Genomic DNA, 26507 nt, shown 5'->3' on the forward strand with positions numbered 1-26507 from the left:
ATTTTATTTTTTGTTGTCTTCAGCCACTTGTCTCTTCTTTCTGTGAAATAAAAAAATTGAAAGCATGATTAGCTACAACAACTTGCCTATTTGACACTGCTCCTTAGAGAGAGACATCTCAGACCACTGTTGGGTTGAGAAAGGACAGTGGACACCGAGCAGGGGGAAGAACGGGAGAATGGACAGATTTGGAAGGAGGCACGGATGAAGATAGATAACATAGCTAAGATAGAAGCCCATGGAATCGAGGGAAAATTACGGACTTGGTTAGGAGGTTGGCTGAGCGAAAGGCGACAGAGAGTAGGGATAATGGGCAGGTACTCACATTGGCAGGATGTGACTAGTGGAGCCGCAGGGATCTGTCTTGGGGCCTCAATTATTCACAATATTTATTAACGACTTAGATGAAGGCATAAAAAGTCTCATATCTAAGTTTGTCGATGACACAAAGATTGGTGGCATTGTAAGCCGTGTAGATGAAAACATAAAATTACAAAGCGATATTGATAGATTAGGTGAATGGGCAAAACTGTGGCAAATGGAATTCAATGTGGACAAATGTGAGGTCATCCACTTTGGATCAAAAAAGTATAGAACAGGGTACTTTCTAAATGGTAAAAAGTTAAAAACAGTGGATGTCCAAAGGGACTTAGGGGTTCAGGTACATAGATCATTGAAGTGTCATGAACAGGTGCAGAAAATAATCAAGAAGGCTAATGGAATGCTGGCTTTTATATCTAGAGGACTGGAGTACAAGGGGGCAGAAGTTATGCTACAGCTATACAAAACCCTGGTTAGACCGCACCTGGAGTACTGTGAGCAGTTCTGGGCACCGCACCTTCGGAAGGACATATTGGCCTTGGAGGGTGCAGTGTAGGTTTACTAGAATGATACCTGGACTTCAAGGGTTAAGTTACGAGGAGAGATTACACAAATTGAGGTTGTATTTTCTGGAGTTTAGAAGGTTAAGGGGTGATCTGATCGAAGTTTATAAGAGATTAAGGGGAACATATAGGGTGGATAGAGAGAAACAATTTCTGCTGGTTGGGGATTTTAGGAGTAGGGGGCACAGTCTAAAAATTAGAGCCAGACCTTTCAGGAGCGAGATTAGAAAACATTTCTACACACAAAGGGTAGTAGAAGTTTGGAACTCTCTTCCGCAATTGATATTAGCTCAATTGCTAAATTTAAATCTGAGATAGATAGCTTTTTGGCAACCAAAGATATTAAGGGATATGGGCCAAAGGCAGGTATATGGAGTTAGATCACAGATCAGCCATGATCTTATCAAATGGCGGAGCAGGCACGAGGGGCTGAATGGCCTACTCCTGTTCCTATGTTCCTAAGAAAGGGAATTTTAGGAGGCCTTTTGACACCAGAAGCAGGGCGGCAATTAAGAGAGATTAAGGCAGGGAGATCCACAGAGAAAGGGTGTAATGGCTGAACTAGTAGCCACTAGTGGTGGAGCGGAAGGTTTCCAGCTTGCATCGGAGAAGCACAGGGTGTATGTGGAGAACGTAGACTTCTCATATGTTATGTTAAAGGTACTGGTTTGGGCCTGTTCTCTGGCCAGGCAAAACAGAGCTCCCCCATGACAGCTTGCATACTTGGTTAATTACTGGGGATGAAATTCATCTCCGCCATCTGAGCAGTAACCTGGTGAAGCGGATTGGCCACCAGTAGTAGAAACCGCCCATCACAATCTCTGCCCGTCGTAGAATCTGCCTGTTGTTCAACCCGCCCATTGTTTAACCTGCCCGATTCACATTCCATTGAAATCAGCAGGCGAAGCTGAAAATTACTCCCGTTAAGTCATAATCTGAATGATTTTGTTGTGAGGCACAAAGAAAAATTACATTTTAAAAATCAGACTTTCGATGTCCGAAATTTTCCATATGGTGCACTCGTAAACTAGACTATCCAATTAAAAACCAGCTGGCTGGCAGCTCTATTACGGCCACTTCCTACTAACTGAGTACAGATTGGCATGGGTAGAAGCCTGGGCTCAGGTTACCTCCACGCCCACTCACTCAGGGACATGGGGAGTGGCAGAGATAGCGGGGAAAAGACATTGTTACAGAACGGGGAGCACAGCGAAAATAAAACTCGTGTGAGTCCGGGTTCCTCCGCCTGTACCTCCATTTGCTCGTGGATCCAGTCCAGGTATTCGGTGACCCTGGCGTACACTCCGGGTTTGTTCTCGTTTGCACAGCCCGCTCCCCAGCTTGTAATTCCAACTAATTTCCAAGCATTGTTCTCACTGCAGGCGAGAGGGCCCCCGCTGTCTCCCTGTTTTAAACCCAAACAGAAAACGCGAAGGTGAACAGAAAATCACGGATAAACTTCCCTCTAAATGGGAATCTGGGTACACATGTACATGACGCGTGCGTGTACATGGCGATAAAACTGGAACTCACACAAACGCAAATGCAAACACAGACATACACAGATACACAGATGCATGTACGCAAATACACATATGCATCGAGCTCCGGGGGAGCAGAACTAAGGCACATTCAAATCTTCTGCAGTGCAAGGGCCATATTGACTAATGGGGTGGATCCCTTGAGCACGGGAAATTCGAACTCTCTGATTCAATTGCCCTAAAACATAACACTTCAGTTATGTGGAGACACTGGAGAAGCTGGGATTGTTCTCCTGAAAGCAGAAAAGATTAAGGGGAGATTTAATAGAGGTGTTTAAAATTATGAAGGGCTTTGATACAATAGATGGGGAGAAACTGTTTCCACCGGCAGGAGGCTCGGGAACCAAAGGACACAGATTTAAGATAATTGGCAAAATTATGCCAATAATTTGGGGGGAAATGCAGAGAAATGTTGTTACACAGCGAATTGTTGTGATCTGCAATGCACTGCCTGAAAGGGAGGTGGAAGCAGTTTCAGTGGTAATTTTCAATAGGAAATTGTATATATGCTTGAAAGAGAAAAAATTTGCTGGGCTATGGGGAAAAAGCAGGGGAGTGGGACTAATTGGATACCTCTTTCAAAGAGCCGACACAGGCATGATGGGCCGAAAGGCCTCCTTCTGTGCTGAAAGGTTCTATGATTTTATAATTCTATAAAGCTGCTTATTCTCTGTACTGATCTGTAATTGCTTAGTATCAGTAAGGCTCATTTGGCAGTACTCTTACGCTCCAGTGCAGCACTGAAGGAGTGCTGCATTGCCAAAATTGTCATCCTTCCTGGCCAATACACTCAACCAACATCAATAAAAGAGATTATCCGGTCATTCTCTCATTGCTGTTTGTGGCACCTGGTTGTGCGCAAATTAGCTGCTGTGTTTCCTACATTACAACGGTGACTATACTTCAAAAAAGTACTCAACGGCTGTAAAGCTTTGGGACGTCCTGAGGTCGTCTCAGTTCAGTACTGGAGTATCAAGGCTGGATTTTGTGCTTAAGTCTCTGGAGTGTGACTTGAACGCACAACCTTCTAACTCAAAGGTAATGAAGTACAGCCAACTGAGCCATGGCTGACACAGTCTAGACACCAGCACCTTGCTGGCATCCATGTTTACTGGGGCAGAGGAGGCAGGAGCAGTGAAAAATCACGCAGGCCTTCAATAGGCTGAACTGTGAAAATTCCTGATGAGATGCCTTTGGCCTAGTGTCAGCAACTCCCACCCATTTCCTGGCCCCGCCTGTTGTCTTCAGTAGACTTCCACTCCATGTGTGTCCATGGCCCTGAGGGAATTTAGAGCTAATGTTTTTAGGCATTGAAAGTCATGGAAATAAATATTTAGTGATCCGGTCATTGCACTGTGAGAGATAGGCATTAGCAAGTGATGCGAATTTTTATAAACTACACAAGATACCAAAGTTGATCATTATTGAAAAGAACCCTAATGATGAGATATCCTCCTTAACAATGGTCTGTAAACCCATTTGACTGACCAGTTGACAGGAATTGTAATCTTTGAGTAAAGTCCTGGTCCAGGTGGGAACCGTACCTGGCAGGAATCAATCCCTCCCTGCAGGTACCCAGCGCAAATCATTCTGGAGGTTATCCTCTTATGGTAAACTTCAGGCCAGCTGCACACGTGATTGGATATCAACGGAACCTGGGCCTCTCTCAGACTGAGCGAAATTTCATCTGCTGGATTACAAATGCACGTCATTCAGTACACTTCACCTAATTGAACAACACATTCAAAAAAAAAAATAATTTTAATTTACAGAGGGATGCACAGGATCGGAAAAGCCCATTACAGTTGATCTAGCTGGTCGCAAAGTTCAAAAATTATCACCCATTCTGGCTCCGATTTTAACTTCTCCCGCCTTGTGGAAACCAGGCAGCGGGGCAGTTGAAATGAGGGGAACTACTTACCCACTGTGATCCTACTGCCCTCCCGTTGTGTCTCGATATTAACCTGCTATTTTGAGTAGGTGGGCGGGAGACCCACAGGAAGGAAGCGGGGTCCTGCTTTAAATATGCAGATTGGGTCCTGATCATGTCATCGGGACCCGATCTGCAATTTTAGTTAAAGGCCTGAGCGGGGAGAGCAGTGATGACTGGATCATGGGCCAGAAGAGGTGCAATCAGATAAGGTTTAAAATTTTATTTTTAGGTTTCCTTGTGGGCCGGGAGGAGCAGGAATACCCCTTTGGTCCCCAGAAGGAAGCCTTGGGGTCCCCACACCCCACCCTCTGCCCCACCTCCCTCGATCGCACCATATCCACCAGCCCTCCCTTTAAGATTGGGGCCATTATCTCTTCTACGCCTCACTCATATCTCTTGCCCAAAAGAAACTATTCAGCTCCCTCTTAAATTATCATGCATTCACTACTTCCTGTGTGAAGCTGTTAATTCTAAACTGACTTCAATGGAAGTAAATATCTCCACATCATGAAGTAAATATCAGGAGAGAAGTAAAATGGCCTTCTGACTTGCTATCTCCTGTTTTATACCATCGCACAAAGCTAAGATCTACCCACAGTCTGTTCACCTTCCCTCTCCTGAGCTTGAATCCATGCCCTTTGTGGTAATGTTAAATAATTTATTAGCGCTTGGTTTATCGGCAACCGTTAGAAACTGACTACTTTTTTCTTCCTTCCTAATTCCTCCCCTTCTCTTCCCCTCATGTAGATGTTGGGGGTAATTTTGACTTTGGGCGATAGTTTAAACCGGGCGATGTTGTTTCAGCCGCCCGTTAAGCATCTCCCTTCAGTGACCTCAACGGAAAGGAAAATCGGGAGAGACGTATAACGGGAGGCTGAATCGATAACGCTCCTTTTACACTATGGCCCCAAAGTCAAAATTACCCCCACTGACTCCTTGCTGTGCTACAGTTCCATGGGTGACAGTCACTGTCCAATACCTCACGTAAGTGAGCATTGTTTATCTGTGAGCCTGGGCGGTGAGTGTAGGTGGACTAATGCACAGGAAATAGCGTCATTGCCAAGTTTCATTAACCCAACGTCCACATGTTTAGAGCATGGATAGGGATCAGAAGCTGAAACCCTAACTGATTATTTCCTGTCTAATATTAAGCCTGACTTATTTTGTATGGGGGAATCACAAGGCACTCCCATAACTTACCCACCCTACGTACGACACATACTTGTGCATTAATGCACTGCGTCATTGTACCAACCCCCAGTAGGATGTCAGCTATTTTCCCCTTTCAAACTTTGTCCCCTCCTCTTTCGAAGGTGCTGACTCTTTCTGCAGTGCAGCTCTATGGGTAGAGCAGCCCTCCGGTATCGCTTGCAGGTGTCCATTCTTTGCACGTGAGTGTCAGCAGGCTATTTGACCATGAGGGTGGATTTTTGTCTCCGTCTAAAGCCTCCACTCTGTGCGTTTTTCAGCTGGGGGTCATTACTTAATCAGGAGCAGTGACCTTTCACCTCCTTGGCCCAGCAACATTGAGCCCAGTTGTACTGCCCCAGTTGGTTGAGATCACGTAATCGTTTCTAAAACTCTCTTTACCTCCTTCGTCGGTCAGACCCCAGCCTGAGATCCAGCAGGTTTTACCTTCTGCAAAGTCCTGCCCCGAGTTGGGAAGGCAGATGGGCTGAATCCAATCTGTGTTTAAAAAAACAAATCTGGAAGTCTGAAATCTGGAAGGACTTTTCAAAACGAAATTTTAAAAAGTCTTAAAATAGCACAGGTTGAAAAACAAGCCTTTGATTCCGTTGAGTTGATGAGCTTTTTTTTGGGTGGGTGGGGGTAGGGGGTAGAAACACAGTGGATAAATTAATTTCTCTTTCTCCATTTACCCAGTTCTCTGTCTCCCTGTACTATGCCTCGCTGAAATACCAGATGATCTGCTCCCCTGCTTCTCCCCATCCCGTTCTATAGCTGATCACCAGGAGGTAACAAGGACTCTGAATCTTGCCTGCGTCACTCTGGGAGTTCCTGAGTGATGTCAGTCGCGGAGAATGGAGCCATATTTTCACCCATCGTGCACTTTACAAGTCAAACAGATCAGGGTCTGATTCAGAGTAAAGCTCCCTCTACTCTGCCCGCATATCAACCTCCATCCTTGGAAAAAGATTACCTGTTGCACTTGAGTGAGAGTTCCATAGCCCACACTAGCAATCCTCCTGATCCCTGAGTGAACCTGCATTTGGCTGAGTTGAGGCACAGTCAATTTTGATAAGGTTTTAATCTCAGAAGAGCACTTTTGTGAGATGCCTATTTCCAACATTAGTCTTTTGTGTAGCCTCTCTGAATGATAGTGACAGTATCGTGCCAATTGGTGTCTGATTATGAATAGCTTATGTACTGTGGGTCCAGGCTCAGTAGGAACTGTGTGGAAAGTATGGCCAGATAGATTTTCACATAGCAATGTTATAGTCTGGCAGAGAGAAGAGACTTTCACCTCATCAGTCTGGATTAAATCTTGACCCAGGTCATGAATGTGAAACGGTAGCTTGCTAATGTGCTCCATAACACAATTAACATTGTATTTAATTTTCAGAAAGGGTCCGAAAACCAAAGTTAAGGCTCTTTCCATGAGCTTTTGAGAACAAAATTACCATTAAACGTCAACAACCTTTCCAGTTTTATGAGTGCAATATCGTAATCGTAGGTCCGTCCTTTGTATTTCTTGTGGTGTATGATCTTCTCCACAATGTAGGATGAACTGTCAGTCAAAGGTTGTTCTACAATGCCAACATATACTTTCCACGAGGAGAGGAATATAAACCTGAGGCCAGAATGGACAGAACTTAATTAGACTATAAATTTTAGAAAGGCTAATTCTGTGATCCTACCTCCTCCTCCCTCAACCCCCTCAAGCGGGAAGTCGCACTCACAGTGAGTGTGTGTTTGCAGAATTAGTCCCATAGAGTCAGAATATCGATGTAGGTAGATGGTTTTTATTGCTCTCCTAGTTTCCTCTCCCCTGCCCCTTTAAGGTGCTGAATGAGGTACAGCATTCACAGCTGCCCTCCAGTACGTTGCCAAAGTTGCCAATCACCATGCATGAGGCCAGACTCAACTATTCCAATGTTCTCCTGACTGACCTTCCACTTTCCACCCTCCGTAAACTTGAACTCATCCAAAACTCTGCTGCCCTTATCCTAACTCACACCGAGTCTTGTTCACCCGTTACCCCTGTGCTCGCTGACCTACCTTAACTCCTAGACTGGCAATGGCTCGATATTAAAATATTCATCCTTCTGTTCAAATCCCTCCATGGCCTCGCCCCTCCCTATCTCTGTAACCTCCTCCAGCCCTATAACCCTCCGAGATCTCTGCGCTCCTCCAACTCTGGTCTCTTGTGCATCCCCGATTTTCATCGCTCCACTATTGGCGGCCGTGCCTTCAGCTGCCGAGGAATTCCCTCCTTAAACCTCTCCGCCTCTCTACCTCTCTCTCCTCCTTTAAGTCACTCCTTAAAACCTACCTCACCTGTCCTAATATCTCTTTATGTGGCTCAGTGTCAAATTTTGTCCGATAATCGCTCCTCTGAAATGCCTTGGGACGTTTTACTACTTTAAAGGCGCTATATAAATGCAAGTTGCTGCTGTAAATGACTAGTGTTTGCAGGCTATTCCAGCAAGGTCGATCCAGAACTCACCTGTTGAATATGTATGCACGTTCCAGAAAGGGTCACCCGGGCTGAGATCAGGAGAGGGAATGTGAGGCTCAACACAGACCGACCATTGAATCTTTTTGTCCTGTATGGCTCAGTATCACACCAGGCAGCATCATTACCAACTGAGCCACTAAGGGGAGCAGTGGGGGGGGGGGGGGGGGGGGAGTGAGGGCCATTACAAATGATTCTCTTTGTACTTTGCCACTTTCTGTGGCTTCCCTTCACACCGGGTTCTCTGGGGTAAATTTTACGAGTTGGAGCTCCAGGTGCAGAGTTTTATACGATGGGAGCACGCATCAGGAATTAAGGTGAGTGGGTCAGCACATTCAATGTGCAACCTGTATGATTTCCCATAAAAATGGGACATAGAGGAAATGTAAAGTGGGGGGGGGGTGGAATTTTGCTCATGAGGGGAGTGCTTTGCTTCAACTCAGTCAACCTCTAAGCTGGCAGTTGTGGGGGGAGGGGGAGTTTTTGGGGAACTGGAAAGGTAAATCGCAGAGTCGGATATGATCACCGATCACAGGGGAGGTATGTGATTTGCTGAAAGATCAATGATTTCATGTTGTAACTGGAAGCCCACAATCCCATTGATACATCAATTAATGGCTAAGCTTCGTTCCACTCGTCCCGACCTTTGGTTTGAGTTGTGAGGTGTGACTTACTCGACAACACAGTGCGCCGCTGTTGCGATCCATTGCGAGGCTATGATGGATCCTCCACACAGGTGTTGTCCATCGAAATGAAGACTAGCCTGCCATGGCCACTGACCAGCCACCGAGAGATTCCCACCAACAATTCGAGGAGAGTATCTGGGTCTGGAGCCACACTCTGCACAAGGGAAGTCACACGAATATGAGGGCAAACTTCACACTTTAGATTATTTTCTTCTTTCTCTGCTCACTGCCTGTCCCTCCCTCCATCTTGTTTTGTCACTTCTTCTCCCTCCCTTCTTGTACCTCTCTCATTCCATCTCCTTCACTCATTGTCACTCCCTCACTTCTTTTATAATCACTCCATCTCCCTCACTCCTTCTCCCTCCCTCACTCCTGTACACGCTCTCTCCTTCACTCTCACTCCCTCATTCCTCTTCTAATCACTCCATCTCCCTCCCTCCCACCTTCTCCTAGAAATATAGAGAAACATAGAAAATAGGAGCAAGAGTAGGCCATTCGGCCCTTCGGGCCTGCTCCACCTTTCAAAATGATCATGGCTGATCATCTAACTCAGTACCCTGTTCCCGCTTTTTCCCCATATCCCTTGATCCCTTTAGCATTAAGAAACATATCTGTCTGCTTCTTGAATACATCTAATGACTTGGCCTCCACTGCCTTCTGTGGTAGAGAATTCCACAGGTTCACCACCCTCTGAGTGAAGAAATTTCTCCTCATCTCGGTTCTAAATGGCACACCCCGTATCCTGAGACTGTGTCCCCTGGTACTGGACTCCCCAGCCATCGGGAACATCTTCCCTGCATCTAGTCTGTCTAGTCCTGTTAGAATTTTATATGTTTTGATGCGATCACCTCTCATTCTTCGCAACTAGGCCTAGTCAACCCAATCTCTCCTCATACGTCAGTCCTGCACTCACTCTTGTGTTCTATCCTTCCCTCACACCCACTCTCCCTACCTCACTCTCACTCCTCTTATAATCGGTCCTTCTCCCTCCCTCTGTCCTTCTCCCTCATTCACTCTTGCACGCTCTCCCTCCCTCCCACTCTCTCACTCCTTCTCTTACATTCGCTCCTTTCCCTCTCCCCACTCCTCCCTCCTTCTCTCCCTCCCTCACTTACTTCTTCTCTAACCTTTACTCCTTCTCTCACCCACCCTCAACCCCTTTCCCTCTCTCACTCTTTCTCGCTCCGACCCCGATCTGCAAATGTAAGGAGGCTCCCGCCTGTTTCGGCCGGGAATGCTGCTCCCCTGTTTCCTTGCCTGCTCCAAAATTGTGCAGGACCGGATGCCAGCGGGAACGGGGCGGTATGTAGTGCATCGCATTTTTCAGCCTGTTCCCTGCCCCTTTCCTGCTCGAAAATGAGGATGAAAATCGCCCCCATGGTATCTGCACATTTTTAACCCCAAGACCACAAAAAGCAACAGTTCAATTTACTTTCCAAAAGGTGGCGCTGCTGCACCATTAAAAGACAGTGACACCTGAAGGAAATGAGTGGTACTGCGACCTGACACCCTCAATTTTATTTAATTTACCAAGTGTGCGGGGTGTTTGTCTTTTTGAGATTTACAGCATATTTACATTTCTGACTGCTAATCACTTTCTTTTGATGTTTTCGTTTGGAACATCTTTGTTAGTCTCTCTAATTTCTACAAGCATCCTTTATGGTCCCCACCTTCGATGGGCCTTAAGATATTTTGCTCTGTTAAAGGTTCTATTTAAATGCGAGGTTTTGTTTTTTATAATTTTTAAAAGGAACTTCTGATTTGGGAGGAGAGTAAAATTGTGTTGTGTGATGTTGGAGCTTAATGCATCTGTATTAAATTCCTTTGTCTGCTATTTGAACAGACATTAATAACGCCCTCAGCAAATAAGAAAACAACAAAGGAATCTCACAAGCGCCAAATGTCGCACCAAGTAATTTTACCTCATCTATTTTAATATATTTCTCTCTACTACTGGCCTTCCATTGCCAATCCTTCCCATTTTGTCTTATCTCCTGCGGGAAGGCTTCAGGCGGCCCCATAATGGCAGGGCAGAGGTCGTATGTCTAGAATTCGTCCTGAGATTGGTTGAGTTACACTCTCCCACTTCCGATGCATTCTTGGTGCATCATTGAGCTGTATCACAGCACCACCTGCTCTGTCTGCTTTGCCTTGTGCACCCTCCCAACTGACCAGTCTTGCCTCCCTCTGTATTAAGTTCACTGTTTCTTGGGGGTGTCATTAAAATCCAACACTGAATAAGAAAGGAGTAGATTTATTAAACTTCAGCTCTTCCAAACTCTGTTGCCTGCTTCCGATTCTGCACCAAGTCCCGCTCACTCATCACCGCTGCCCTTGTTGACTTACCTTGACCCCTTTGTGTTTAATCCCTTCATCTCCTCATCTCTCTCTATCTCTGTAACCTCCTCCAGCCCTACCACCGCCCCCATCCACCAGGGCTCTCTTTTCTCTGACTTCGGCCTCTTTTACCTTCCCTTCCTCCCTTCACCACACCATTGGCGGCCGTGCCTTCAGCCAGCTAGGCCCTAAGCTCTGGAATTCTCTCCCCAAATTCCTCTGCCTCTCTACCTCTCTCCCCTCCATTAAGATGCTCCTTAAATCCCACCTCTTTCACCAAGCTTTTGGTCACCTGTTCCAAGATCGCCTTCTTTGGCTCTCTGTCCATTTTTCATTGATTATCTGAATCACTTTGAGACGTTTTTCTATGTTAAAGGCACTATATAAATGTAAATTGTTGTTGTTAATAATAATCCAGGACTTCTCATAACTTGAATCTAACCTTCTGTCTATGAAACTCACCTAAACATTTTAGTGAGGTCACCTTGCCTGAATTACACTCACTGCTGGAAAGAAAAGCAAAACAGTAAACAAATCAAAACTGAATAAATACATTTATATTGTAATATTAAGATGATTGAGTAATACTGTGGGAAAAAAATGATAATTGAGTTTCTCTTAAGTTTCACTTTTAATTTTATTCCAATGGAAATGAACTTTGAATGCCTTTGTAATCGTTCCTGGGTATCCATTTACTGTACGCATCCTCCATATGCTGTTAAAATAACCTGGCACTATTACAAGTCCTACTATAAGTCCAGTTAAATTAACCTATGACCTCAAATTGTACCCCCCGTCTCCTCCAACTCATTTGAGAACAGTCTGGATACTGTAATGAGTTGATATCCTGGAAGGGTGAGATCAAATGGACTGCAGAGCTTTCTTCATCCAAAACTGTTCCTGAGACCTTATGATCACGGTATTACCACAGTAACTTCAAACAGCATCTGAGACTCTCAACTTACAATAAACTCTCCATTAGACTGTAATGTAATAGGAAGGAAATCAATTCTAAAGGAAAAAGCAGTGACTATAATAAACCGTAACAGGTAAGTTTGACTAAAATTAATACTATCATACACTAATTAGATTATTGAACCACAGGCTTCCTATCCTAGTAATATTTTCAATAGTTAATGTCTGGGAATGTTTCCAAATTTAAAATGAATATGTTAACGCCATAGCAAGACAAAATAATTTATACGACTGCTAATAAAACGCAGCAGGACTACTAAGCTTGAGAAAAGTACCTCAGTGAAATCATCATTTGTATCTTGGGGCTGTAGATTTTGTGCTGGCTAAAATTTACTTCCACAAAATTATGCTTCAGCTTCTCCTCGATGGATGCGATGGGAAGCTCTGTGGAGTTTATATAGCTGGGAACACAAAGGGGAGACGCAAGGTAAAGGTCTCACTGCCCACAAAAACAAAACCAACAGTACTTTACAACCATCCAAATAAAAATTCAAATAAGATGCAAAAATATGTTAAATCTATACGCAACTTGGGAAGCCAAGTCTTGGGCAAGTGACTGGGCACCACATGACATCCTGGGGCAAATCCTGGGAATTTCCACATTATCATGAGCATACGAACAATGACAGACAGGAAAAGACACTCTGGTTCATCCAGTCCGTCCAACACAACAGCGATACCTTTGTATCACAATATATACACTCCCCACCTACCCAAAACCATGTGATCTCCTGGGAGAGGCAAAAAAAAACAGATAAAAACACAGGCCAATTTGGGGGGAAAAAAATCTGAGAAATTCCTCTCTGACACTGCCCCCCCCCCCCGCCAACCCCAGGTGATCAAAACTAGTCCAGGAGATCACTCTGGGCCTGATCATTCTATGCAGTACCTACCTTGTGTATGAGGTAGCACATGTGCTGTCCAACTATCACATGTCAGGGGCAGTGAAAGTGCCAGTCTGAGTGGATCTGACCATTAATAAATCGCTTGCCCTACCTGCAGTGGTATGTGAGAATGCTGCACCGTGTGGTAATAAAGCAGGCCATTCAGCCCCTCGAGCCTGTTCCGCCATTCAATTAGATCATGGCTGATCTGTACCTCAACTCCATTTACCCACCTTTGATCCATTTCCCTTGATACCTTTACCCAACAATAATCAATCTACCTCAGTCTTGAAAGTTTTCATTGACCCAGTATCCACAGCCTTTTGGGGGAGAGAGTTCCAGATTTCTATTACCTAGGCTTCATGTTGATCAATTCCCCACAAGTTGAGGCTCCTTTCGTGTTTCTTTTTTAATATTATTTTCTCCATTGACTCTCTCGTGTGTGATTGCCTGTGTCACATACTCAGCTCCTCCAGATGCTCTTCGATGTTCTTAATTCAGTGAGCATTGCCTCCCTCCCCGGGTGCTGTACTGAGACACGTAGACCAGAAAGTCCCAGGTTCACTCCCTCTTCGGTGTTGAGTTAGTTAAGCTCATCAGAGATGGTGCTAGGAACACTACAGGTGTTCTCACCGTCCCTGAGCTAGGGAGGGGGGAATAAACAAGAGTCCCCTCTGCCCGATTGCTATCCAGTGAGTCCTAGTGGAAGTAATTGGGGGTTTGAACTTTGGGCAATAGTGTATAACGGGCGATATCAGAGCAGCTGCCCGGTATATGTCTCTCCCGAATGAAATGAAAAAGGGAAAAATGTATGAAGAATGTCTGGTCCGATATCGCCCATTATACAGTATCGCTGAAAGTCATAATTACCCCCATTGGGTATAGAAATTGGGTAAGTGTGAGATTGCATTCATTTGTCGTGACCTCCCCAGCTGAATTGGCAGCTGATGCTTACTATCGAGGCTCTTACAAGTATTAGGGCTGTTTGGACAAAGTGCCAGAGAGTGCTGTTTTTGCAGTGGAACTGTAAAAAGATAAAAAAGAGAGAAAGACTTGCAATTATATGGCGCTTTTCATGACCTCAGGACTTCCCAAAGTGCTTTACCGCCAGTGAAGTACTTTTCGAAGTGTAGGAACTGTCGCAATGTAGGAAACGTGGCAGCCAATTTGCGCACAGCAAGATCCCGCAAACAACAATGTGATAATGACTAGATAATTGATGAGGGATAAATGTTGGCCAGGACTCCGGGGAGAACCCCCTGCTCTTCCTCGTAGTGCTGTGAGATCTTTTAAGTCTAGCTGAGAGAGCAGACGGTGCCTTGGTTTAACGTCTCATCCGAAAGACTTTAGGAGTCAAGGTTAGGGGGAAGAATATCAATCAAAAAAAAAATTCTGATTAAATTTACCTGCTGTATCCGAGTTGTTTACAGGCAGCGGTTCCATGTACAGCGTTCCAACCCTCCCAACACACCGTCCTCCATGTACCGCCAGTGTAAATCTGCACCACTGAACTCTTCCCACTGACTCGCACTGACGTAGCCAAGCGCAAAAAAGAAAGAGGGCAACGTTACAGCTGGACCAGATGTTCCCCCAAAACCACAGCCGACAGTAGAAGGCATCAACAGTAGCCTTGGTCTTACAGAACTCTTCAAACCAAACAGACGTGACACCATCCTGAAGAGTCTGTTGTTCGTTTGTCATGTGAGTGGGTCCAACTCATTGTTTGAATTGGAAATATGTTACATTCTCCAGCAATGAAGTCCCCACGCTGTGACAAACACAAACATTCATTAAGAAAATGTACTTGTAAAGAAATTAATTTTCTACTTTACCACATCCCAGCTCGTCTTCTCCTGAAGGGCAGTCTTTAGCACCGTCACACCGGGCTGTGTACCATATACACGACGAGGATGCATGACATTGGAACTTCCCAATGCAACTTTGTGTGACTGAAAGAATTTAAATTGGTGGAATATTCATTACCAGCTCGCTGACTTACGAGAGATACAGACCTGCTAAAGCCAATAACTAGGCCTATTTCAAAAAGATATGTTAATCCCAATTCTGTTATGCTGCCTGTATTACCCAGGATTCTGAACTAATAAGGTGAATGATTAAATGAAAAGTATTAAATACGATCTTATAAAAGCTCAACAGAGCAACATGACTCTAATAGTATGTTTGTTTCCAAATGCTTTGAAAATAAGGTAATGCTGTCGAGAGATGTGAGTGAGAGAGATCAAGTGACATAACAGGGACAATGGAATATAGAATGACCGATTGATGACTTTACTGAGGTTAGATGAACAGAGATCAAGTTTAGCTTTTCTTTTTAAAGCAACCTAATATCTAACAAGGAATTATTTTTGAAATTTGATTAACAGCACTCTGGTACTTGACCCAAGTAACCATTCTTCCTGTGTGTAGATCAATAACAAACAAGGGTATTTGACGGTGTGGGGCCTCACATGTCAACTCACTAGAAAATAGAGATGTGGAAATATTTCCCCTCCCTGATGCAGATTCACTGAGGGTTACTGTATCACCCCTTGTTAACCTCAGTGAGGCCACCTAACTCAGCACAGATCAGGAATTCAACCTAGGACCTTCTGGTCTACACGGCTCAGTAACACGTCAACTTTACCAACAGAGTCATCCGGGCAAGCTATCAATTCACCTTTATTTGCTTGATTTGTGGGAGCTTGCTGTGCGCAAATTGGTTGCCGTGTTTCCCTACATTACAACAGTAACTACACTTCTAAAGTACTTCATTGGCTGTAAAGCACTGTGGGAGGCCCTGAGGTCATGAAAGAGGCTAAATAAATGCCCTTTATGCATTTCCAATAACCCTAAATCCCATTTGTTGACCAGAAGCTGTCTAGTTCCCTCTTGAAACCCATCAAGGTTTCTTGTTCCACCATCCGTGCCGATAATCAGTTCCACATACATGCCACCCTTTTAGTGAAACAGTTCCTGCTGCAGTTCCTATTTTCTCTTGTTGTTCATAATTTGTAAATGCGGCCGCTTGTGCTTAAATTCTATACACGGCAGAAAAGCTTTCTTGGATCCAATTTGTCCAAACATTTCATAATTTTAAACACTTCAGTCACAATCCCTATCCATCTTCTCTTTTCAAGAAAGAAAAGATCCAGGGTGGTCAATCTTTCCTCATATGTCATTCCCTTAAGTTCTGGGATCAACTGTGTGGCCCTCCTCTCTACCCCCTCCAATGACTAGTTATCCTTTTTGAAATAGGGAGGCCAAGACTACACGCAGTACCCCAGATGTGGTCTCACCAGGGCCAAATTTAAAATAACCTCTCTTGATTTATATGTTATCCCTCTTGCTATGCATCCCAACAAACTGTTTGCTTTTTTTTTTAACAACCTGAGAACATTGTGCTGATGGTTTTAGTGACCTGCCCTCTAAAACCCCAAGATCGCTCTCCTTCACCGATACCTCAAATACAATCCCATTTAGCATATAATCCACATCAACCTTCCCTTTGCTAAATCTCATAACCATACATTTCTCTGTATTAAATCGCATCTGCCTTTTCTCCGCTCACTTTTTGCACGTTGATCTTCATCACTTGCCACTGCTCCCAATTTAATATTGTCTGCAAATGTGGACATTTTTGACACAATTCCATTTATGAAAATAATAATCCACAGTGACCCCAACATTGAACCTTGTGGCACTCCAACGGCTGCCAACCAGATACTTGCCCGTGCACTGCCCGTCCACTCATTGTTGTCGATCATTTACCAATTTGTTGTAATACATTTCCATGAGATTGGACCTTATGTAATAGCCTATTATGTGGGATAGTGTCAGGTGCCTTCCTGAAATCCAGATAGATAACATCTACTGTCTCTCCCCTATCAAGTCTGTCAACTGTTTGTAGAAATCCAATAAATTAGTCAAACGTGACCTCCCATTCCTAAAACCATGCTGATTGTCTTGAATTAGCTTAGTCGCCTCAAGATACTCCATTATATTATCCTTCAAAATACTTTCCCAACAATGGAAGCAAGGCTTACAGGTCTATAATTTGATTGTTTATCCCCCACCCCTTTTTTTAAAGGTGGGAGCCATATTTGCTATGTTCCAATCCTCTGGGATTTGGCTTGAGTTCAGTGAACTCTGAAAAATATGTAGGAGGCAGGCTGCATTGTTTTTAAATTCCTTATTGTGGTTGGCTTGCCTCCACCACATATTTAAACAATCTTTCCCTCCCAGCCTCATGTGATATAATTAGTATTGTGTGGATGGCCTTTTTCTTAACCTTACACCAGAATTCATTCAGTATCCATGCTTCTCAATGTACAAGTATCTCCTATTCCCCATGAACCCAGGATTTCCCATAGGAAACTCACTTTCTGAATGTGAAGTGGGGATAGTTCTTTTGTTCCTTGAAATGTGACTTTCTAAACCCTCCCCCCTACAACCCCAAGGGGTTCTCTGAAACCCTGAAACAACCTGACTTGCCAATCGAGTTATGAAAGTCTGTCCATCTGAGTGAATAGTTGGATCACCTTGTTGCTGTATTGAGGAGTGATTTTGAGGGAAGAAGCTAGATTCTTGGATTAGCTGACTCCAAATTTGCCCAAGCCCCTATTAAAGGACTGCAGGAAATCTTTACTCACCGCCTGCTTCAGTAATTTGTTCCAGAGGGTGCTGACTCCCTGTGAAGTAAAATACGTCCTGGCGTCTAACCTAATTTTTTGCTTAAATATCCTGTCTAACTGGGCATTATCTATTCCCTTCAATATTTTAAAACCTCATTCATAACTCTTCCTAGCCCATGTTTCTCTAATGATTGTAACCCCAACTCCTGGAGACTATACTGACAGCTAAGAGCTATAAGACTGATATAATTTTGGTTGCCTCTCCTCTGTACCATCTCTAGGTGGGGACCAAAACTAGACCAAATGCTCTGAATGCAATCGTACCAAAGCTTTGCACAGCCAAAGTATAGAATTTATTAGTTTTATATCAGGTGGTCCTAGCAATGCAACCGAGAACCTTATTTGCTTTCCCAATAGCCTCGTCAGACTGCATGTGCCATGTTGGACTTCTCTACTAACTTCCAATCCCTCTAGTCGATCGTTAAATCCGAATCAAATTTCGTCCTTGAGCAGGTAGAAAGGAAACAGAATTTTTTTTTCAGCAGTGTTTTTAGTGGTGTCAGTATTTAGACAGAAAGTGCCCTCTGCACTTGTGGGTAAAATAGGTCTAATCTGTGTGTGAATTACCAGTCCAAAAACAACATCTGCACACAGTTCTGGTCTCCATACCAGAAAAAGGATATAGAGTCACTGGAGAAAGTGCAAAAAAGATTAACAAGGGTGATACCAGAACTGAGAGGTTGTACGTAGCATGAATGACTGAACAGGCTGGGACTCCTTTCTCTAGAAAAGAGAAGACTGAGAGGTGACCTGATAGAGGTCTTTAAAATTATGAAGGGGGTCGATAGGGTAGACGTAGAGAAGGTGTTTCCACTTGTGGGAGAATCTAAAACTAGGGGTCATGAATATAAGATAGTCACTAATAAATCCAATAGTGAATTCAGGAGAAGCTTCTTTACCCAGAGAGTGGTTAGAATGTGGAACTTGCTACCACATGGAGTAGTTGAGGCGAATAGAATAGATGCAATTAAGGGGAAGCTAGATAAACACATGAGGGAGAAAGGAATAGAATGATATTTTGATAGGGTGAGATGAGGTAAGGTTCCCACTCGTGGAGGCTTGTGTGGAGCATAAATGACCTGTTGGGTCGAATGGCCTGATTCAGTGCTGTAAAATCCTATGTAACAATGAAACTGCCCGTCTCAACACAGCCTGCTGCCCTAAGACAGACAGAAAGTCAACAACAATAGCCTGCAGCCATATAGCACCTTTAATGTAGAAGAAAACAGATGTAGAATGTAGAAGAAAACAGATGTTTTCTTCTACATTAAAGGTGCTATACGGCTGCAAGGAGAGGAGCTTCTTTGTGTGAAGACTTTTAAAATTCCTAGTTGCACATCTGTGGAGAAGACACCAAATAGAGCCTAGGGGGAGGGAAATTAGACGGTCATCCTCACCCAGCCACTGTCGCACAGCTCCTAGCAACCAGCTCGGAGCAGCAATGACAGAGACCTAGGATCAGGTCAGCTGTCTGCCTTGTGGGCGGGCAGTATTACAAACAGAGCATCAATACTTTGTCTCATTGAGCAAACTTGATACCACTTGGGGTTGAATTTCCACGGAGGATCTCACAATCGCCAGCCGTAACTTTGGCAGAAGATCTGCGGAAACTGCAGAGAAAACAATGTAAACGTTTCTTCGCGGTTCCTGTAGCTCTCCGGCCGAAGTTATGGTGGACGATCGGGAGAACCCTGGCAGAAATTCAACTCCATCTGTCTTCGAAAGAAAAGAAAGAAAGAACCTGCATTTATATAGCACCTATTACGACCTCAGGATGTCCCAAAGCGCTTTACAGCCAATGAAGTACTTTTTGAAGTGTAGTCACTGATGTAACGTAGGAAATGCAGCAACCAATTTGCGCACAGTAAGGTCCCACAAACAGCAATGAGAAAAAGGCCAGATAATCTGTTTTTCTGATGTTGGTTGAGGGATAAATATTAGTTGGGACACCAGGGAGAACTTCCCTGCTTTTCTCCAATAGTGCCATGGGATCGTTTACGTCACCTAAGAGGACAGACAGGGCCTCGGTTTAATGACTCATTTGGAAAACGGCACCTCCAACACTGCAGCACTCTCTAAGTGCTGACACTGGGTGTGACAGCCTAGATTATGGGCTCAAGTCTCTGAATCTTCCAACTCAGAGGTGAGAGCCACGGCTGACACAAAAAAGCCTTTACAATCTCACTCAAACTAGCAAACGTAAGAATTTTAACTGCTTTGGTAACAACGTCACTAACGGATGGTGACAGAGGGTATTTCCTCCCCCCCGCCCAACCAAGCTGGGAGGACTGGAGATTCTAAAAAGAGGATTGAGACCCTCAAAAATTATATAAATAGGAGATTTTCAATTCAGAAGAGAGATCACCAAAAACATACAGCTCGAATATGGAGGGGTGTAGTGACATTGTACTTACCACCCACAGCGATGGCTATTATAACTAATACTGTAGCAATCATTACGCCTACTGCAACTAAAATCAGATTCTTCTTGGATGTAAAAATATGGCACTTTGAAGAGGTTCTGTCCTGATTTCCTAAACAAGATTAGAAAAACCATAGAATCAGAATCATTGAATCATACAACACAGAAGGAGGCCACTCGGCCCATCGTGTCTGTGCCGGCTCTTTGAAAGAGCTATCTGATTAGTCCCATTCCCCTGCTCTTTCCCCATAGCCCTGCAAATACATATGCAATTCCCTTTTGAAAGTTATTATTGAATCTGCTTCCACCATCCTTTCAGGCAGTGCATTCCAGATCATAGCAAAAGCACTCTCTTAAGTGATCAGAATATTGAATTTTGTTTGGTTACCACCATCCTAAGCTGTGGAATGAGATGCACACTAGGGATACGCCTGTATATTATTCACCCTCACCAGCCAACATTGGAAAGTGTAGAAATAATTGAGGTTGAAAAGGGCCTGGGAGCGAGAAGATTTGACACTTGACGCTGGAGCAGCGATAAACAACGCAAAACATTTACATAGAAATTACAACATGGAAACAGGCCACTCGGCTGATCCTGGTCTTCTGATCCCAAAAAGGAAAGTATAAAATCTTACCGTAAGGGCCTCCTCAGCTTCACACGGTTCAAGCCTTGTTCAGGTCGAAGTTAAAATCGCTGCCAGTACCCGATGACCCCAATTAACATACGCAAATTTGAACCCCGCCAGCTTTGGGTGGGCATCTCAGCCTGTTAAAACCGGAAATGGTAGGAGCTGGGCAACTTTCTAGCCGGTAAGTAACCCGGGGCATTTTAACAGCGCAGTTTCCGCCTGGTGAGGTGGGTTAAAATCCCCTGCCCATTGGTACATCAAAATTGCATTGGAATCCTACAACTGGTGTAGACTCGATTTGCATATTATAATTAGACTCCTGCCTGGGCCGCTCTTGTAATGGCTCCAATGGTGAATCGGGAGTGGGAGCTGGGCGGTCAGTTCAGCAGCACAATTGTCACCACAATACGGCCCCATTCCCACCCATTAATAGGAAAGAAAATTGTCCCCTGTATATTCTGTGGAGGAGCTAAAATCATCAAAATCATACGGCCATATTGTATCAGAAGGGAGTGGACTTTAGCTTTTGCTCGGTATGTTCTCACTGGAATGAGAAATGGCAAAATATTCTCCAGACACATAAATAATAAAAGAAAAATCAGGGTGAGGATAGGGCCACTAAGGGATACACGCGATAAACTCACAGGTGGTGACAGCGAAATGGCAGAAATATTAAATAATTACTTTGCCTCAGTATTTACAAAGGAGACTAACAAGGTGGGCATGACATTAGAAGAAGAGATCAAAAAAGGTAATGAGACATGTAAGATAGAAAGGGGAGAGATAATTGATAAACTATTCAAGCTTAGAGAGGATAAAACCCCTGGTCTGGATGAATTGCATCCGCGAATATTAAAAGAAGTTAGGGAAGAGATAGCAGAGGCACTATTACATATATATAAAAGTTCATTAGAGAAGGGAATAGTGTCAGAGGACTGGAGGACAGTTAATGTGATTCTTATATTTAAAAAGGCAGCTAGAACAACTCCAGGGAACTATAGACCAATTAGCTTAACGTCGGTGGTAGGAAAGATAATGGAATCCTTATTCAAAGATGTAATAGAAAAACATCTAGAAACCAAAAATATAATAAAGAATAGTTAGCTCTGATTTCAGAAGGAAAGGTTGGGCTTAACCAACCTTATTGAATTCTTTGAAGAAGTAACGGAAAGGGTAGACAAGGGTAATGTAGTAGATGTAATATATTAGATTTTCAAAAGGCCTTCGATAAGGTACTGCAGAGTAGACTCATGACTAAGGTCAGAGCATGTGGAGTCAGGGGACAAGTAGCAGAATGGATAGAAAGCTGGCTACAAAACAGAAAACAGAGAGAAAAGGGTTAAAGGTAGTTTCTCAGAATGGCACAAGGTAGGAAGTGGTGTTCCACAAGGATCGGTGCTGGGACCACTGTTATTCACCATTTACATAAATGATTTGGACTCAGGAATTGGAGGTACAACTTCAAAATTTGTAGATGGCACCAAATTGGGGGGTGATAGTTAATACTGAGGAGGACTGCGACAAAATATAGGAAGACATTAATAAACTTGTAGAAGGGATGTGTAATTGGCAAATGAATTTCAATATAGATAAGTATGAGGTGGTACATTTTGGTAGGAAGAATAAGGGGGCCACATACTGCTTGGATAATAAGAGTCTAAATGGGATAGAGGAGCAGAGGGATCTGGGGGTGCAGATACACAAATCACTAAAAGTAGTGACGCAGGTTAATAAGGCCATAAAAAAAGCAAACCAAGCACTGGGGTTCATTCATAAATTGAAAAGCAGAGAATCTATGTTAAACTTATATAGAACCTTGATTAGACCACACTTGGAGTACTGTGAACAGTTCTGGTCTCATTATAAAAAGGATATAGAGGCACTGGAGAAGGTGCAAAACAGATTTAATAGGATGATACCAGAACTGAGAGATTATACCCATCAGGAAAGATTGAACAGGCTGGGGCTCTTTTCTCTACAAAAGAGAAGACCTGATAGAGGTCTTTAAGATTATGAAAGGATTTGATAGGGTAGACGTAGAGAAGATGTTTCCACTTGTGGGGGAGACCAGAACTAGGGGCCATAAATATAAGATAGTCACTAATAAATCCAATAGTGAATTCAGGAGAGGCTTCTTTACCCAGAGAGAGGTTAGAATGTGGAACTCGCTACCTCAGGAGTAGTTGAGGTGAATAGTATGGATGCATTTAATGGGAACTAGATAAACACACGAGGGAGAAAGGAATAGAAGGATATGCTAATAAGCTGAAGTAGGGAGGAGGCTCGTGTGGAGCATAAACACCGGCATGGATCCGTTGGACCGAATGGCCTGTTTCTGAGCTGTACGTTCTATGTAATTCTATGTAACCGCTTAATGTCACGACCACATGCTAAATGGCACAAGAACAAAGAAAGAAAAGCAAGCACATTACCTGTCTCAATCGGCAATACTTTTGCTTCGAGAATGTTGGGGACCCTTTGCGTAGCATTGGGGAGTTCGATTGTAGGCAGCTCATCTTCGGTGACAGACACTATTTCTATTTTTGCATTATCTGGTTTCTCTGGTGTCTCAGCTTGTACCTGTCCATGAAATAAAAAAATATTCATTAAATTCATTCATTCACACAATACTGCTGAACAGTAGAACCAAAGTACATTAGTTGAAAGATTGGCCTTTCTCAAAATATAAGATCTCACAATCCCAGCGGGGAGTCGCACTCTACGGGAGTTTGAGTTGAAGCTTGGGTTACAACACTGTAGCGCTGATTCGCTAGCCTTCAACTGGGAGCATCGGTTTGGTGAATTTACCCTATAATTGATTTGGGTGATTCAGTTACAGGAGGATGTAGAAGTAAGGTGGGAAAAAACATGGTGGGATTTGTAAGTGAGTTCGAATTCAGTGCTTTGGGGGTCAGGGAGCTAATGGCGGATAGCAGGGACAGAGATGATGGGGGCAGGACTGCACGCAATGGGATGCAGGTTCTGTACGGTATGCAGGCGGAGTTTTGATGCGTTATAGATTACGCAGGGCCTGCAGTAACGACGGTAATTTCCCCTCTGAAGCGCTTTCATTCTTCCTAGGCTCCAAATACAAAATTCTACACACTCGTCCCTCCTCATTGCGTTGAAGTCAAGACTCATCATGCTATGTTCTACTCATTCTTTCTCGGGACTTCAAAAAAAAGGGAACCACTTATCTCCCTCAGTTTTCCCTTCTTCCTGCAGTCTACAATTATTTAAAACCCAGTCCTGATGACATCTAACCAATACTTCTTGATTCACCTCATCTTTACAACCTTGGTGATGTCCTAAAAGGCATTGACTTTTCATCTAGGTTTCTTGTAAGATTTAAAATCTCCTACAGTACTCTAGTGCGGTACTGAGGGAGGGCTGCACTGTCGGAGGTGCCATCTTTCAGATGAGACGTTAAACCAAGACCCTGCCTGCCCTCTCAGGTGGATGTAAAAGATCCCATTACACTATTTCGAAGAAGAGCGGGAGGCGGGGGGGTGGGGGTTCTCCTAGTCAATATTATCCCTCAAAAGCATCATCAATAAAACAGGTTATTTGATCATTATCACATTGCTGTTTGTGAGACCTTGCTGTGTGCAAATTAGCTGCTGCTTCAACACTTCAAAAGTACTTCATTGGCTGTAAAGTGCTTTGGGATGTCCTGAGCTCATGAAAAGAACTATATAAATGCAAGTTCTTTCTTTCTTCAACAGTCATATCTAAACTCGGTGAGCTTGAAGAAGACTGATCAACCTGCATTTCTCAGATGCCACATTTTTGTTTACAAAGTAACAGATCTGTAAATGATTGAACCTCAGGCCAGACCTTGGTGGCCCTAGTTATTTCTCTCTAACTTACCTCTGTGGAAGACATTTCTCACACAGATTATAAAACAAACTCAGAGAAAATACATGACTTAATCCAGCAGGACGCACTGGTCTTGAAGAAACCGCAGTGAAAGGTACCGTTGCCAGAGCCCGTTGTATGATAATCCCCGTGTGAGGAACAATGCAAGTCAAGAGCCAGCAAACAGCTCAGGCAGTGAATATCACATTGCTCCTCCACTGAGCAGGTGGCTATGGATACCAGGCAGTGGCTCATCGCTCCTCATTATGATAAGAATTATCCGGTAAGCCAATACCGCTTCGTAGTCGACACATAAATATAACACGACATGCACTGCAGAATACCTGTGTAAAGGTACGTATCAATGGGCCATGATGCGTGCAATCGTTCCCAGGTCTCACACCCTGTCACAATTTAGTTCTTCCAGTGCTGCTGGAAATTTGTGACAAATTGAAGTAAAATGTTCATTTTTTTACAAAGCAATGAAATGAATAATTGTTGTAGCTGAAAAGACAACTTGAGGCTAAATTAGCGACTGAAGTAAATCAACTGAACATACAGTAACTTGAACTGCTCAGATTAAATCATTTTTAAAAGTGGCACAAAAAAAAGAGATTTGCATTATCAGATATTTGGATTGGTTGATGAATGACATAAAACTTGAAGCCCAGCCTTGTTCCACTCAGTGGTTCCAGACTAAGATAGGTAACCCACCATGTTTACCCCTGTAATCAGTTGACAACTCCTAGTATGGACACCAGGCTTCAGAACAGGTGACATGGGAAATGAAATTCTGAGGTAAATTATATAATCATTTGATATAAATTGGTGTTATATTTCACAAAATCTTAAAAACATTCATATTTGGCATTCCCACCCCACCCATTTTCCTGTCCCTTTGCCAACCAGGTGCCCATCTGCTCAGGAAAAGTAGGCCTTAAGGCCTTGCGCCCAGCGCTGTTCGATCGGACCATCAGAGAGGAGAAGGCAGCGGCTCTGCAGGTATGCTTTTTTTTCTTCTTTCGAAGGACTTCAAGCCGGGGATTGTCTCGGGGCCTTCCAGCTGTTGTTTCTGGACAGCAAGCAGAAGGCCTAGGCCATGGCGGGCGGCTATTGCTGGTGCTGCAGCTTACCTTCCCCTCCCCCCTTCCAGGAGTGTCCGGGCCAGGCATGTTCAGATCATTGCAGGTGAAGCGCACTTTGGGTGTAACGCTGTGGTAACGCAACAGGGTATAGGATACAGCTTTCAGATCATGAAAGACACGCCCCCACTTATGGAAACTGTCATCCAGCCACTTGGTGAGAAACTGATGTTGAAGAAATCCTGGACTGCAATGGTCACGAACACAGTTTTGGTGGGAGGGCATCTGATAATTTATTTAGAAGTGAATCCTGTCAGAGTAGTTAAAGTAGGCCGTAAGAGTCTGATGCACTTCTGCTGGAGCTATGGTGGGAGTGCGCTGGAAGATCCATGGAATTTCGGTTCTGTGTCTGTTTTTGTGTGTGTGTGTGTGTGTGTGTGTGTGTGTGTATATGTGTGTGTGTGTGTATATGTGTGTGTGTGTGTGAGAGAGCGAGATAGGGTTGCCAACTCTGGTTGGACGTATTCCTGGTGGTTTCATCACATGACCTCCTGCTTCCAACTGCCCCATCCACAATCTCCCGCCATTGGTCAATGCCCAAAACGTCAATCCTCATGACTCACCGCTTTTCCACGGCCAATTGGGAAATTAACAGACTCTTTGTTGCCCATTGGATGATTCTTGACTCTCAAACAGCCTTTTTCCATCATCTCCAAAATTTTTATAATTAATAAGCGAAAGTGTTCAAAGGAAATGAAAAAAAACCCACAATTTTTTGATGATTTTCCTCCCTGGTTGCTGGCAGCAGTGTCCGGGAGATTAATCTTCAATTCCTGGGGTCTCCAGGTCAATCCTGGAGGGTTGGCAGCCCTAGTGTGTGAGTGA

General features: G+C 43.9%; 2 protein-coding genes across 10 annotated transcripts in view; one reads left to right on the forward strand and one right to left on the reverse strand.

Annotated features, from left to right (window-relative positions):
* Positions 1-26483, reverse strand: tmprss3a (transmembrane serine protease 3a). Of its 4 annotated transcripts, none has more exons than XM_067993341.1 (13): positions 26246-26483; positions 23115-23262; positions 20043-20162; positions 14770-14886; positions 14344-14467; positions 12329-12454; positions 11541-11584; positions 8730-8895; positions 7001-7170; positions 5949-6044; positions 3970-4112; positions 2137-2289; positions 1-40 (listed from the first exon to the last, which is right to left on the reverse strand). In XM_067993341.1, the coding sequence occupies exons 1-13, from the start codon at positions 26330-26332 to the stop codon at positions 20-22; spliced, it is 1515 nt and encodes a 504-aa protein (XP_067849442.1). In that variant the 5' UTR covers positions 26333-26483; the 3' UTR covers positions 1-19. The 4 variants fall into 4 exon arrangements, with proteins under 4 accessions (XP_067849442.1, XP_067849440.1, XP_067849439.1 ...); XM_067993339.1 differs by having other exon boundaries at positions 3970-4115; positions 11541-11581; positions 26246-26482; XM_067993338.1 differs by having other exon boundaries at positions 3970-4115; positions 26246-26481.
* LOC137327478 (L-asparaginase 1-like) overlaps positions 24557-26507 on the forward strand; it is a 56376-nt gene continuing 54425 nt past the window's right edge. For 2 of the 6 annotated variants that reach the window (XM_067993344.1, XM_067993345.1), the window contains exons 1-2: positions 24557-24823; positions 25450-25542. The gene's annotated coding sequence lies outside the window, so the exon portion shown is untranslated. The remainder of the gene's footprint in view (positions 24824-25449; positions 25543-26507) is intronic. The other 4 variants (XM_067993343.1, XM_067993346.1, XM_067993348.1 and 1 more) reach the window with 2 other exon arrangements.

This window comes from Heptranchias perlo, chromosome 11 (assembly GCF_035084215.1).
Source record: "Heptranchias perlo isolate sHepPer1 chromosome 11, sHepPer1.hap1, whole genome shotgun sequence".
NCBI classification, from domain to species: domain Eukaryota; kingdom Metazoa; phylum Chordata; class Chondrichthyes; order Hexanchiformes; family Hexanchidae; genus Heptranchias; species Heptranchias perlo.

What these genes read in the sequence shown, in the direction of transcription:
- tmprss3a (XM_067993338.1), bottom strand. Translation starts at nt 26,332, where the DNA reads ATGATGGAAAAAGGCTGTTTGAGAGTCAAGAATCATCCAATGGGCAAC. An exon ending in CAAATGATGATTTCACTGAG is followed by an intron (nt 11,585 to 12,328) that starts GTACTTTTCTCA and finishes TTTTCTTTCCAG; the next exon opens with CAGTGAGTGTAATTCAGGCA. An exon ending in GGATCCACGAGCAAATGGAG is followed by an intron (nt 41 to 2,136) that starts GTACAGGCGGAG and finishes TTTATTTCACAG; the next exon opens with AAAGAAGAGACAAGTGGCTG.